The sequence below is a fragment of the Cylas formicarius genome, unplaced genomic scaffold (genome assembly GCF_029955315.1).
Source record: "Cylas formicarius isolate icCylForm1 unplaced genomic scaffold, icCylForm1.1 PGA_scaffold_8__14_contigs__length_24414737, whole genome shotgun sequence".
NCBI lineage: Eukaryota > Metazoa > Arthropoda > Insecta > Coleoptera > Brentidae > Cylas > Cylas formicarius.
Window position 1 is genome coordinate 981,747 of NW_026844361.1, and position 15,725 is coordinate 997,471.

The 15,725-nt window shown below is 36.6% G+C and overlaps 1 protein-coding gene across 1 annotated transcript in view; it reads left to right on the forward strand.

Moving 5' to 3' along the window:
• The window catches only part of LOC132706545 (somatomedin-B and thrombospondin type-1 domain-containing protein), a 282,892-nt gene that overhangs the window by 114,092 nt on the left and 153,075 nt on the right, over positions 1-15,725 (forward strand). The window contains exon 2 of the mRNA XM_060677925.1: positions 13,994-14,185. Coding sequence (XP_060533908.1) covers positions 13,994-14,185 — 192 coding nt within the window. The remainder of the gene's footprint in view (positions 1-13,993; positions 14,186-15,725) is intronic.

Consider the following 15,725-nt stretch of genomic DNA (forward strand, 5'->3'; position numbering starts at 1 on the left):
TGCAAACGGTTCCAACTTCGCAAATCGTAGCAAATGCCGAATCTATCCTAAACAAACTGCCATCTCAAATATCTAATGAAATTCGATTTGCAACCGCAAAAATCATTTGAAAATCCAAACCTCCTAAATGTAATATTTCAAATCCTGAACGCATTGCTCTAAAATCTCTAAAATTCAATCCCGACATCATAATTTTAAAAGCAGTATGAAACAAGTTAATATCAGGAGAAAATTCAAGATATTCTTACAGATCCTATCATCAACTTAAAAACGACATCTATGGAACGCAATCTTCAGATTCACAAACCAGGATTACCTCTTCGACCGATTGTCAGCACCATTGGTTCTCTAGGAAAATATCTAACTTTTATATTAAAACCCTTTGCAGGGAAAATTCATCAGTTATCATCTTACACCTTACATTTGTGACCACAACCTTCAAACGACAATGTGTCCGAAAGCAATTCCACGCTCGCCACGATTGCTCTTCCTTATATTCGATAAATCACTGAGCACATATCAGAAGCTTTTAAGAAATATAACATCAGTACTTCTTCAAAAATCGGTCATCCCCTTGCTCAAAGACAAAGACAAAATTCCCTTTGAGATACCAGGGCGTTATAGAATTCCATACATATGCCGCAAACAATACTAAAACTAAAATTCTTGCATGTAATCAATCAAATTCGAGAATCAATAGAAATCTATTAGCAACCAAACAATCTTAACCGCGAAGCTAGTTTTTACTTTGCACCAATGTGGGAATCGGTTATCCGAGACAATCCCATGACCCTCCATTAGCTCCGCCCCCTCAAACAATATATAAGCAGATACAAAGTAGAATGCAAGCTAGTTTCAGTTAAGCTGTGGAGTGATTAGCGAAACGTCAGCAAGTTCGATTCGTCAGCAACCAGGTAGGCAGGAGGAATTTAGAAGATTTGTAAATAGTAGTGCATAGCTAGCGTTATGCCGACGAACTACTATAATTCTAGACAAGCTTAAAGATCTGGAAACTCTTCTGCAAAGACTAAATAGGAACCTGAAGAAAAATGATTGATGATTATTACAAAGAAGGCAAGTGTTAACGGAATTGTTGAAACATTGGAGCAGTCATATCAAATCAATCAATAAAAAAAATTCTCTGCAACAAAGACATACATTTTGAATTAGTGATGTTTGTGAGGTTTTTTGAACACTGCTTTACTGGTCAGAAGCATGGACACTTAAGAGGACAGATATGGGTCTCTTGCAAGAGAGTTTGAACGTCCCGCATTTTAAAAGCGGCGTCTCTATTATTTCTTCACCAAAGTTTTCAATAATTTCTTCTTACTTATCATAATTTTTCATTCCAGACATTGTTTTCTCCAAGGCAGATATTTCTCTTTTTACGTACATCGAGTGTATTATTGTTCTGATGGAAGTCTTCTTTCCTTATTTATTGCAGTTTCTTTTCTTTCTATTCTTCTCTCTGGTGAACTGACAAAAGCAAATTATTCCTATTTGAGAAACCAATAAAATGATTTTGCGTTCTAGCAGGAAATATTCTTATCTTGGATCTAAGAATTAGTTTACGACCCGGAACTTAGAAAAATTGTAAGTATAGGAACTCCCTCTTCAACCCTCTCGTCGTCGCCGAGGTATTTCATCGACCGACCGCAATTTGGCTTTTGTTAACACCACCATTCGTCGCCATTATCGGGGCCGAAAGTTCGAAATAACAAAGACGGTTCGGTTAATACCGTCCCCCGGGGGGCTGTTTAATCGGGTTTCGCACCGCTATCTAGCCAGAGAAGAATAGTTCTTAATCGGAAAGGCTCGGAGTGATAGATGTCGGCCATTAATACGCAAGAAGGATGATTATTCACGATAAGGGTTGCTTTTTGCATGAATAGGGTTAGTCCGGCTTTTGCGGAAACAGCAAACTTTCGCCTATTACACGGACGGGTGGCCCAATCGGAGGAATCCTTAATTAGGATCTACTAAAACCTTTCCCAGGTCGTTGTAGACTGACCGCATTTTTCGTACGATAAACAATAATGTAAGATGACCGTCATTTAAATTTCTTGTCATATGACCGTCATTTATGTCATTTTTTAATTATACCACATTTTTAGATATACATTTACGCATATTTTATGTTGACAAAAGATATAAATAGGAACATAAGAAGCCTAAACATTTTGTTTCTAAAAAAACATACAAGTATTTCTCAAAAATAAATAAATGAGATTGAGGAGATTTCCTAATAGATACCTAATTCAACAAATTTCATCACATATCATTATGAAAATCTGAATTAGTCTCACTCTCAGATATTTCCGTAATTTCTTTTCATTCACCGGAATCTTTTTCGGGAACCATTTGCACTAGAGAACTAAATTCATTAACTGAAGGCCCTCAAAGGGTTTTTTAAACTATCATTAAGTGGATTTTTAGTAAACGCGTGAAAATTCGAAAGCACACTCAAGTGTTAATCTACAGGGCGTTTTCTAATTGAATATCAATAATTAAGGGGTTTATTTTTGGGTGTATTTTAAAAAGAAAACTTCATTAAACCTACGTCTTAAACGTTCTCACTTTTGAAATTCGGAGCGATAAAATTTCCAAAAATAAAAAATATATATTTTAATATTATTTAGTGTACCGCATTTTTTTTTCGATACACCAGGGGCAGGCGTACTTTGGTAGACATTGATGGTACGCCACTGATTTCTCGTAAAATAAAGATTATTCTTACAATCTTCAATCATTTCTAAAGAAATTTAATTTCTTGATCATTTTAATACGATGTTAATAAATAAAAACCTCCTCTTTGCATGGACATAACAAAATCTATTTATTTATTTATTTAGAGTCCATTTCTACATAAAACTTCGCCACACAGTTTACCAAGCAGCACTGTATGATTCACCCTATCAAACGCTTTGCAAAAATATGTATCAACAGCCTCAACCTGATATCCTACTTCCAAGGCACCAGCGATTAAGTATGTAATTATATTCAAAGTTAACTTTTCAAAGAAACTTCCACAGGCTACAGTCATACGATTTAACTTCTGGATTCCTCCTGCGTCGGTTTTTGCGGAGTCGAACTTGCTGACGTTTCGCCAATCATCCTGTTGGCTTCTTCAGAGTTTGACTGAAACTAGCTCGCATTTTACTCTGTACCTGTTTATATATTGTTTGAGGGGGGCGGAGCTAAATGTGGGGCATAAACACCATCTTGGATGACTGATTCCCATATTGGTGACTTGAGTTGCGGTTAAAATCGTTAAGTTGTTTATAGATTTCTATAGACTCTTGGATTTTTCGTTGGTAGAAGAATTAATTACATGCAATAATTTTAGTTAGTTTAGATGTAGAATCCTTCTTTACCAAAGTTCCTATTCCCGAAACTCTCACCATCATTTCAGATATATTAAAAAAAACGCTACTTAGATGATACACTTATTATTTAGCCTCGTGGTCAAGAATCCCTAGCAGATTTTCTTAGACATTTAAACTCTATACACCCTAACATACGTTTTACCATTGAGTTGGAAACTAATAATAACCTCCCATTCTTAGATATTTTTATCAATAGAAAATCAGATCTAACATTGGGTCAATCAGTTTACAGAAAACCGACGCATACAGACCTATACCTTGATGCATGATTACTGCACCCAGAAATAAAACACCAGTCACATTAATGATTTATAATTGTATTTTTTGAAAAAAGGAGTTAAAAATTGTGTTATTAAGTTTTTGAACAACTTTGGTATGGCATTTTATATGGATACAGGTCTATAATTTGTAACATAGGGATGTTCTCCTGTTTTATGAATGGGAACAACGTAATCTTTCGATTTTCCAATAAATAACATTACAAAATAAAGGAAGCTTATCGTCAAGTGATAGATATTCCAGTAACCCCTCTTAGTCAATGGAACTCAGGGCATCGTTTATTCGAAAGCAATCCGCATTTTTAAAATCGTGAAAGTATTATTCGGGAGTCAGGTCCGAGGCATGCTTACAACAATTATTACTTATCTTCAGAAAAAGATATTGTGTCTCTGTGGTGGAACTAACTCGCACAGGGCCGTCTCAACCACCATACCGAGCAAAAATCAGATCCAAGCAGCGCTCTCTTGCGTTAACAACCATATTTTTTTGAAAAAATTTAAGTCTAACACTCTGAGTAATTGATGGGGTTACCGTGCCGATCGGGGAGGGCGTTGAGGAATACCTTTCATCAGCCCATACGGCTTGCGGAACATTGAAATCGCCAGCAAAGCACATCTACATATTTCGGCTATTCTCAGCGATTATATTGACCCGTTCTGCAAACAACTCGTAGACTTACAGCGGAGATGATGGGGGTGTATAAACAAATCCCAAGATCAGTCGTCGACTTCCTTATCCGATGAAAACAAAAATTTGTTCAATCTCATTAGAGCTTTGCATCCGTCTTGAACTAACTGCGTGCAATAAAACATCCCCCCGCCCCTAGAGTTAGCACTAGTACTTGCTGAACGATCCGCCCGATAGACAACATACTTGTCCATACCCAACTCTTATATGAAGACACCGAAACATTGCTCATTAAAGTTGGAAGTTTAGTTCTCAGCCTGCCAAAATTTTGATAATTAATCGCCAATATCTTAGGCTCCAAGTGCTCACTAGTTTTTTGGCTGAATTATAGGACGCCCCCTTACATATTTGATGACCAAATGAGCCTCTCCACTAGCCTTGCGTCGTTCGAACTCAGCCATAACTGCATTAAATGTTTTTAACTGGGCCGGAGTCAAGTCTTCATGAATATGTGTATTTTATTTATCGTAACTCTTATGTTATTTTTTTTATAATTAGTAGGTAAATAATATGTGATGAAAATATATTTAACTGAAAATAATTACCAATACAAAATCATATAACAAACAAACTCTTTTGCTACATTTTACAAAAACAAATCATTCAGTTTTCATGGCTAATTTGCTTTTTGAGATATTAGTTATTGACTTCTTTACATCCAATATTAGATAAAATGCACGATAATTCAAAATCTGCCCTCATATATGTTTGAAATCAAATGCAATCGATTGGCACATTTAAATTCAGGGTATTCCATTAAAAAAATGTTGATCTGTCAAAATTTGACGGATAATTTTTTTATTGTATATTTTCGATTGCAGAATCGGAAGGTTTGGGAAAAATGCTCTAACTTCCGTAATTTGAATTTCGTAGGATCAATATTAAGAATGTATATTTATACACCCTGTACAGTCGAAGATCACGGAACCCTTCGCCGCCGCGGGCGGCCGGCGGCGGCCGCCGTCTCGTAAACACGATCGGAAGGTTTATCAGCGGTCGGATCGCGGCGAAAGGAAAATTTAATTTCGCGTTCAAATTGTATTTTGCAAACCTCGTTTTCTCATCCGATTTATATCGTAAGCGGGATCTTTGCAAAAGCGCGAGAGCGTGTAATATACGGATTCGTGCAAACACGTAGAGACCCCGGAAAATACGTTAGCTCGGGTTAGTCAGGAAACCCGCCCCACGATCTACGCCCTTTGTTGCAATTTTGCGATCCTGATTCTATTTAATGGCATGAAAACTCGCCATGGACGGAACAGCACAATATATCAGCATTTCACACCTACTCTTAATCTACTAGCCTATCTTTCGAACCTTCTTAAACTATATCCTTTTTTTTCGAATCCTCATAGATCATAATTGCATTAAAAAAACATATAAATAAATAAATACTCAATTAAAACAAGGAATGAGTTCAGTTTATCATAGAATGTCAATGCGCTAATAAGACATTCGAGGTTTTCATAAACATTGTAACGAGTGCGACAGACGGAGTCGGAGATTTATACATGTGTAAGTTAAAGCACTCACTATTTCCAAACAACAATACTGTTACGTTCCAATTTCGGCCTTATGTCATATTTCCAGTAAAGAATTACCTGTGTATTTGGGGTTTATTAATTAAATCACGCTTCTCTTGCTAATTCCATTCTAGTACTTTCCTTCAAATAGATCTTACTTTATGTTTCTGATTGTTTTCTTCTTTCTCTCTGGGAAGATAAATCAGTTGTTACTGACAGATACTGCTTTTTGCTAGTGATTTTACCTTCCGAATTTAATCCTTTGCCTCTGTGTTCCGATGTAATGGATGTTTTTTTTCGATGTATAGAACTTTAAGTTGGCATTACTGTTCAAGATGGCGACCGATTTAACAGCTATGAAGTGATTTATTCTCAGTTTGGTTTGGCAATTCATGATGAATAGACTCAAGCCTGAACAACGCTTGCAAATAGTGCAATTTTATTTCGAAAATAATGGTTCTGTGCGGAATACGTATCGCCCACTACGTTCATTTTATCGTCGACATCACAGCAGTTAATTCGATTAACCATGGAACGTTTTCGCACCACGTTTACTCTTATTGATAACTCGCATCCCCAGAGACGCCGTACGGTGCGTACAGAAGAAGCTATTGCTGCTGTAGAGCGTAGCATTGAAGAAGACCCGAATGAGTCCATCCGCCATCGAGCACAGGAATTGGATCTGTGTCCATCCATTTTATGGAAGATTTTACGGAAGGGTTTTGGTTTACGTGCTTACAGAATCCAACTCGTGCAAAAATTGAAGCCAAACAATCATCAAGTAAGGCGTAGATTCGTCGAATGGGCCCAAAACGAGATTGCCGTTGTTCCCGATTTTCATAAGCGAATTTTGTTTAGCGATGAAGCGCACTTCTGGTTGAATGGCTACGCCAATAAACAAAACTGCCGCATTTGGAGCGAAGCTAATCCTCAAGTGTATGTCGAAACCCCGTTACATCCAGAAAAACTGACTGTTTGGTGCGCCTTATAGGCTGGTGGAATCATTGGTCCATACTTCTTCAAAAACGATGATGGCCAGAACGTTACAGTCAATGGTGATCGGTATAGAGCTATGATTACTAACTCTTTCATTCCTGAATTGAATAACCATGATGTTCAGGAGATGTGGTTTCAACAAGACGGCGCAACATGTCACACAGCTCGTGCCACAATCGATTTATTAAAAGACACGTTTGGTGACCGCCTAATTTCACGTTTTGGACCTGTGAATTGGCCTCCAAGATCTTGTGATTTAACACCGCTAGACTACTTTCTGTAGAGCTATGTAAAGTCATTGGTCTATGCGGATAAGCCACTTAACGCTTGACAATTTGGAAGACAACATTCGCCGTGTTATTGCCGATATACGGCCACAAATGTTGGAAAAAGTCATCGAAAATTGGACGTCCAGATTGGACTACATCCGCTCCAGCCGTGGCGGTCATATGCCAGAAATCATATTTAAAATGTAATGCCACAAGATTATCTTTCGGATAAATAAAATTCATGTCAATCGAATAATCCATCGTTGTTTTATTGAAACTTAAAGTTCTATACATCGAAAAAAAACACCCCTTATAAGAATATAATGGTATAACGGCACGTTATTTTTGTTTTACTGTTATTCGAGCTGTAATGAAATACGGTAGAATCAGCATATAACATTGATTTGTTTTTTGTTATTTACTAATCGTAAATCAGCCGGTTTGCGATCTTCTTGGTTAGTTACCGCTACGTCTAGTAGGCATCAGTAAAGCGCATTAAGTTTCGCATTTTTGCATGATCGGAGGAGTTTTATTTCGCTCCCTAAATACCGTAACTGCCTTCATACCATTTACTAGCACCTCAAAATTTAATATTTTTTTGCATTCCTTTTTTTTAATAATAATTACATTCGAATCACACGGCAAGATGCGCAACTATTCAGCGATCGATGTTACCACCCGATAAGATACTTCGGTTACCTGTAGGGCTGAGCCATAAGTTGAGTATCAATTTTATTCGTAGTATCGTTACTTCGACTGAGAGAATTTTCAGTACCTACTAACTTTCTTAGAATTATATGAAGAAAATCTCGACGATTGCTAGCCCAGTTACATACAGTCTAGATTAACCATGTCGATTCGTTAGAAGAGCCCAACCCTATCTATTTTCTTCTTTGGTCTAACTACACAAATCGCACATTTTTCCGCTTTCACTTTTCCGTTGGTTGAGGTTCTGCATGCAACAGATTCGTAATTTTGTGAAAGTTTTACCCATTTAATTTGGTTGTAGTGCCTTATCTTGCATTTTGGGTTTGTTTTACCTTTCCTTTCGGCACTACACCCTCCCGTTCCTCCATTTTGTTCAGAGCATGCCGCAATTCGGTACCTTTGGCATTTATTTCTGTTACTTGCGTATTTCTGACCGATCCATCGGACACAGACTTTTGTGGACACTCGAGGTTGTCTCGTCCGAGTTATTAACGACGAACCTGTTACTGGCCGCTTACATCAGCAGTGCAGGCCACTCTCACTGTCGTTGAGTTTCCTTTTTTATTATTATTATTTTTTCTGTCTCTTTCTTAATTAATTTGCCTACGTCAATTCTATCCCCGCATAATATTATTGGACTTAATGCACAAGTGTAAGCCGACGTGATCAAGGTACGGGTGTAGTTTAGTAGTTTTTTTCCCTCCTTAGTAGTTTACTACCGACATTTTAATCACCTACAACTTAATAAATTTTTTTTTTGTTGCTCTTTCTTTTCTTGACCTGTCCCACAAGACCGAGCTGTCAGCTAGTCCTGTAGATATATTTTCGCGCAGTGTTCGAAGTGTTTTCGGAGCGCGAGCATTGAAGATGCCAAGTGAGATTTTGGCGAAACGTCTGCAGGATTCCAGTCGGAGTTCAACAAGCGAACGGAGGATATCCCGGAACATAGTGTCAACATATATATATATATATATATATATATATATATATATATATATATATATATATATATATATATATATATATATATATATATATATATATATATATATATATATATATATATATATATATATATATATATATATATGTATATATATATATATTCCAAGGATATCGGGTAGCGGTCCGTGATTAAAAAAAAGCAAAGAAAATAGAAAGCTCCTTTTTCTTTAACACTCAATATTTCGTCAATTTATTTGTTGACTTTTTCTTGAGTGAACTAAAATTTAATGAATACAACAGGCCAACTATATAACAGACAATTAAAACAATCGTGAGAAAAACTGACAAAATTATAGTCGACCACATAGTTACTCAAAGCAATACTTTTCAGTTAAGGTAAATGAACGAAGAGACATAATGAGCAGCAATATATACTGTAACATTTTTCAGGTAAACAACAGATAATGTAATGTTCGGCCACCAAGTAGCGTATTCGCATTGCGTTGTTGATCCACGGAATAGGTTATTTTTATGTTTTTTTGTCATTATTTGTATTGATTGTTTTTTGATTGTTTTTTTTCGCTAGCCCCGTTAGCTCAAATATATATATAAATTTTGGTTTTCTCTTATCTTTTTTTTCATAGAAAATTCAATAAGTAGGGTCCAGTCGTGTAACGAAAACCCAATACTACGCAGGGTGAATTCTGGTACATTCCGTGGCAGACCAGTGGCGCCCAATAAGCCACCCCTACTCTCTCCGGTTAACTTAATTTATTTTGATTGTCGTCGAGCTAGGGCATAAATTTGCACACACCTAGACATCCGTTATGACCTGCTCGCTGCTTTACTGGGTGATCCTTATATACTTTTTTTTATATTATCATTCCAATTTTCAAGTTTAAATTTTCGAAAAAAAAAACGTGCCAATACATTAAAGAGTTCCACACGAATTATTCAACAGATTTATATAAAAATGCCTCTCAACTGCAGTAATGGATGGTGAAGTGAAGAAAGCAACTACTGAGAGAAAGGAAGAATATGTTTTTTTCTTCAAAGATGACGGACTAGTGCGGAAAATCCTCGACACTGATTGTAAAGTTGACCACACAGTGATGACGAAACTTTTTATGCAGAAATTCATTATGCAAAAATGAAAAGCGAGAAAACTTCTTATTTAAATTAACAATTTCAATAAGTTTCTTAGAGAGGTTCTGTTTTCAAATTGTTGTTTTACGCGTTTAATATAATAATAATATCAGTGACACTCTTAGATTCTCCAAGTTATGTCGTTTAAATCTTGGGGTATTAAATTAAGATTTTCTCTGTGAGAGAGGCGTAGAAAAAATATAGTATGCAAGACGTTCGGTAAACTTTTTAACTCACTCGTTTATTAAACACTCTTTCCGCTCGCGTCAAATAAACTCGTGAGTCAAATGCCGTTTACCACACTTGTTGCATAATATACGATTCCCCATCAGATATGGCTCAACCCATCTTTTCAAAGAGTCGCGGAGATCAGTGTCAACCTGAGCACGATTGTCCTTACATCCGCCCAGGTGCTCGGTACACGCAATTAGGTAACTCTCAGTTGAACGATTTGGCTCTCACCAAATTAAAAAAGTGTTCATATACAAAATTTTTGCAAATACGCAAAGCTTACTAATTGGGCGACAATCATTAACGGTATTTTTTGAACTGTTTTTATAAACCGGAATGACATCTGACAGCCAAATAATAAAAGGAAAGGATTCGTAAAGCCGTTAGAGCATTGACTCCGTCTGAACCAGGATCAAGCGAGGATGAAGCGAGTTGAATACTTCGACTACTCCACTTTATACACATATAAGGGGTGTCATTGGTTAGTTTTGGTACTAAAACAATATGCCATGTATCATATAAATGGAATAAATAGCTGTCGCAGCACATTTATCACAGTGGCCGCCATCGCCGTCCTCTTGGGCAGGATAAAGTTACGAAAAAAAAAGCCTTTCTTATCCGAACAACAAACAATATACCGATTTTGGCAAAGTAATTTTGGTTGGTTTATCCCTGTCATCCCATTTAACTGGACTCAGTAGTTGGTTTGATCACTTCACCATCCACCGTTCGATACAATTGGCTGGCAATGTTTCCGTTTACATGCCGCGGGAGCACGATCGATGATCCATAAACACTGCCCTTAATCCCTCGCTAAATCGGGAACTTCGTGACTGCATCGACGCGCATTTTTCTTCATTAACAAGATCGCGAGGGGCCGCAAAAAAGGGCCGGCATCCGACTTTTAAATTAAAAAATGGCCGCGGGGGGTAGCCCGGGGTTTATTTAGGTCGAAGGGCCCTCTGCCCTACGGTCTCGAAAAGCTAATCCCTCGGGCGTAACGCGACGAGAATCCTTAATAATTTTAAATAGATGTCGTTAAAAAAAGGGGCCTGACGTTTCCCCATCATGGTTTTTTTGGCAGGGAGAGGGGAGTAATTAAGTGGCCGCCGAGCGTGAGCGATTAATTTCGGAGGATTCCGAAATTTTACCTCCTGTTGTTTGAGGTTAGCGTGAATGGCGGAGGGTTGAAAGGGGCGGGGGAGCCCCTGTAATTATTCAGACCGGGGGTGTTGCCTTCGTTTAAATTAACGTCTCGCATGTCTTCTCCGATTTTGATCGAATTAAAGCGAATCTGAATGTTTATAACGTTTCTCCCGAGGGGGGAGCGGGTGACAGGAGTTTGTTCAAAAAACCCTAGATATTTAATAAAAAAAATGTAAATAAAAACACCAAACAATTTTATCATTTCTGTTTCAACTTTTGTGAATAAGTAACACCGACATGCTAAACCGTGTATTTTTGAAATAGAATTTCGTCGAGAACGGTTCATTCTAGCAAGCTAACCCACAAACAAGTCATTGCAGTTTATGTTCAAATTCAGAATTCTAAAATTACCAAATTCTGCGAACCTGTTTCGGAAATATTAATAAAAAAAACATTTTCGGATCATATGGCTCGATTAGAGGTCGACATATGCCTATACAGAAAACTAGGTTTGTTGATGACTTTATTCCATGATTGGTGAAAGGTTTGGTTGCTTATAGATTTCTAAGGGATTGTCGGATTTTTATTTGGCAGAATAATAGATTACGTGCAAGAATTGTAGTTTTATCAAATAATATTTGATGTCCGGTAAACTCTTGGTAGCTGTAACGGAATTTTGTCTTTGACGAATCGAATATGTTTAGTTATTTATTTATATACAAGTCTTCCCTACAGATAGACGCAGCTGTCCAATAAAAGCACAAGATGGTACAAAAAAAAGATACTTTGTCAGTGCACTGATTTAAATTATTTTTATAAGTTAAATCAAATTAAGGACTAATTACAGCTTTTTATTGCAGCGTTTTAGTTGGTATACCATCTTAAGTGTCGGATTCAAAGCTCAGAGCAAGCCGAAATGCGTTCTCTACCCTGTTATAAAAGTACGGGTCGATTTGATATTTGAAAAGTTAGAAGAGTAGTTTGAGTGATATCTAAATACAGCGAACCCTTGCCTGTTTCGTAGAATGTAAGGATTACAGTCAAAGTATCATTTTTCCAAAACGAAAGAAGATTCAATTAAATGGTTTTCAACTTTGTGAAGAATGAATAAATCAAAATTTATTGTACGATTTTCCAAGGACTGCATAAAAATGAAGGTTTTCAATATAACCAAAAAAATGTCTCTATCTATTTAATATATAATTTATATTTAATATATAATCTATAATTTATATTTATATTATATATTATAATATATATTTTCGTTGTATACTTTCTAGCCGTTTGATATATTTAAAATAAATTTACAAAAAATACATACCAGACTGTCGTATCATATTCGAACACGGGTTTGACAAGACTATAAAAAAATATTAAAGATTATTTATTATTAAACCCATTACTCACCCCAAGATTCTTTAGAGTCTTCTGAACAATGTTTTCTACATGCATCTCAAAGAGAAGCTCCAAATCCAAATCCAATACCTGGGTCCTCTACAGAGTCCGAAAACTTCAGTTTGTAGTTACCTAGGTAGAGATCACTTTTAATTTGCAGTTGGGGTAATTTTTTTGTGAACATTTCTCTTCAAAATTTGATAAATCTCTCTGCAACAAGACGTAGCCTGCCGCGGAGTGAACCAATTTTGAAATTTTTTTATTGTCTGAGGTATCCCCATAGTTATATTTATACTTATATTTTTATATTTATAGTTATATTTGTACTCTTTGATTTTATTCCATTTACAACAACATACTGAGATCATCCGTACAAGTAACTCTTAAGGATGTCGAACAAAACACCGTGTACACCGAAATTCAGGGCAAGAGTTGGGTGGTGTATTTTATTATAAACTTTGGAGAAATCGGTGTAAACGACACAAGTCTCTAACAAAAATCCGTGCTTATTCGGGTCAATACTCCCCTTAACAATAGAGACTAATTGCTTCAAAATAAGTGACTCAAACAACTTGCCGAAGTAAATTAAGAGAGTGATCGGTAATGTAGAATATACATTACTCTTATCACCGACTTCAAAAATGGGCACGACATGAGCGATTTTCCAAAGTCCAGGATATTTACCAGTTAAGATGGATTGATTGTATAGCAAAAAGAGGGGCTCACAGAGATCGGGGCATGATTTTGAAAATAACGAAGGAAAACTGTCTGGCCCAGTTCCCTTTTGGGGATTAACAGAGCATAAAGGTTTCTTTACAATTTCTTTCGATAAATGATAAACATTAAAAAAACATTCTTGGGATGAAATTGGTTTTATTAGTGAAGGGGTGCCAGATGATTCAACGAGAGAGACTTTTGGACAATCGAGCGAGGAGGAATCCAAAAGATTTGTAAAAGGTATTACAGTAGTTTGAAAAATTTAAAATGGTATTTGCAAAAATTCGCGTACTCACGTGCAGTATGATTACGAGTGTCCTATCGGGGTTTCACCGTGAATGAGTTGTCCAAATATTGCGGGGCCAAACCGCTCGAATTGATCGTAACACTGGGTTGAGCCGCAATCGCCATAATCCTCGAGAACTTACTTAATTCAGCAAGGGAATTTAAACGATTATGTGCGAATCCCTTAGCAAATCGTTAAGCTAACCATACGCGGGGTTAATTGCGCCCAACGTTTCGGTCTATGGAGAGCTTTGTTAACGTTCGGCTTTTTTGTTTCCAGTGGTAGACTGTCAGGTTACCTCGTGGGGTCCGTGGTCGGCTTGCGATGCCGATTGTGGTCCGGGCACGATGTCGAGGTCTCGGTCCATCCAAACCCAGCCCCAAAACGGCGGACGCCACTGTCCCAGTTTAGAACAGAGACGCGGGTGTCAGGTGTCCACGTGTCACCATCACCCCGACCCGGCCATAAAAGGTAAGGGCACTTGCCGTACTCTCAGTACGAACTCAAACCGATTTTTTTCGAGGTCGAATTTAATTTTTTGCCAAAAGCCCTACAGCCTATCGTGGGTGAGTTAGAGGAACGTAAAATTCGTGCTAAAATTTGTACAGAGTCGTTCATTAAAATGTGACCATCTTCCAATTATTAACTCGTGTTTAGTTTTGCTATTTGTTAATAAGAATGTTTGCGAAGATACGGTATATTCCGAGGACATTACATTTCAAAGCAGACACCACCATTCAGTCACTAAATAGCTATTAACATTTAGTAATGGCTTGGTTCCCGTGGTTTAGGCAATAGTTTGGCAATATAGATTGTTATGTAAAATTCAGTGGCGTAGTCAGTTCTTTTCTAAGTAGTTCCATCCTTTTAAAAATATATAACTTTTGTTTGTTTTCTTAATGGAATGGATGAGCTTCTCAAAAAAATGTGGGCTTATTTGTATAAACGAACTCACAAAACTGTTTTTTTTTTAATTTTCATGAAGCTATTTGCGGTAGGCCTTAGGTTATTAAAAACCTGGATATTATAAAAAAATATAAGGAACATAAAAATTATTAAATGTTAGAATTTTTTTCAAATCTGAACATAATATTGTTATTTATAAAGCTAAAAAACTGTTCAAAATGTAGACCATTTTCTGTAACGCATAACCCACACACAAAAAAATCTAATACGTTAAATCGGGAGACCCGCAGGCCGCCTGTTAGCCCCAGTAGTACCTATACAATGATCTCCAAAATTGTCCTTTAAAAAGGGCCTTGCTTATCTAGAATTATTATTAGATAATGTGCAATTCGTGCATATAAATTCAATATATTTTCAATCTACCTCTGAAGAGTTAATGAATTCACTCAAATAGAACGTTAGAGCCGTATAAAAAGTTGTGAGTTGAATACATTTACAAATCTGAAATGTAACTGTTTAATATCCCGGCCAGCATATCTATAATTACGTACCAGTTAAGTCTACTATCTATGCACACACCAAGAAGTTTAGCGTTATGCGAGCTAATGTCGGGTGCATCCGAAAAAACACAATTTCTTATTTATTTTTCATTTAATTTAAAACGCTTCGAATGAAACCACTCTTCTGCATCAATAATCGCCTGAGTACTTTAAGATACTGCGTCACTCTAGCCCTATATAAATTAAGTATTGTTGTGTCACCTGCGGATAAAGAACCTATGTGTGATCTTATATTTGGAGGTAAATTATTTTTTTTTTAAACAAAACAAATTGTTTGTCAGAAACATCATCGTTAGATAATGTAGCGATTTTTCGTCATGTTGTTAAGGTAAGATTTAAAAAAGGTCAAACTTTGACCCCTTATAGCGAAAAATTAAAGTTTGTTTCCAAGAAAAAACAAGGTCATACAGGAAATAACCTCCAAAACCTTTTCCAGAATCGCTATAATTGCTTTCAGAGTTGATTTGCCTGAACGGTATCCAAATTGACTTTTCAAAAACTTGAATTTTATCAAAATACCATATAATTCTTGCTTTTGCCAAAGC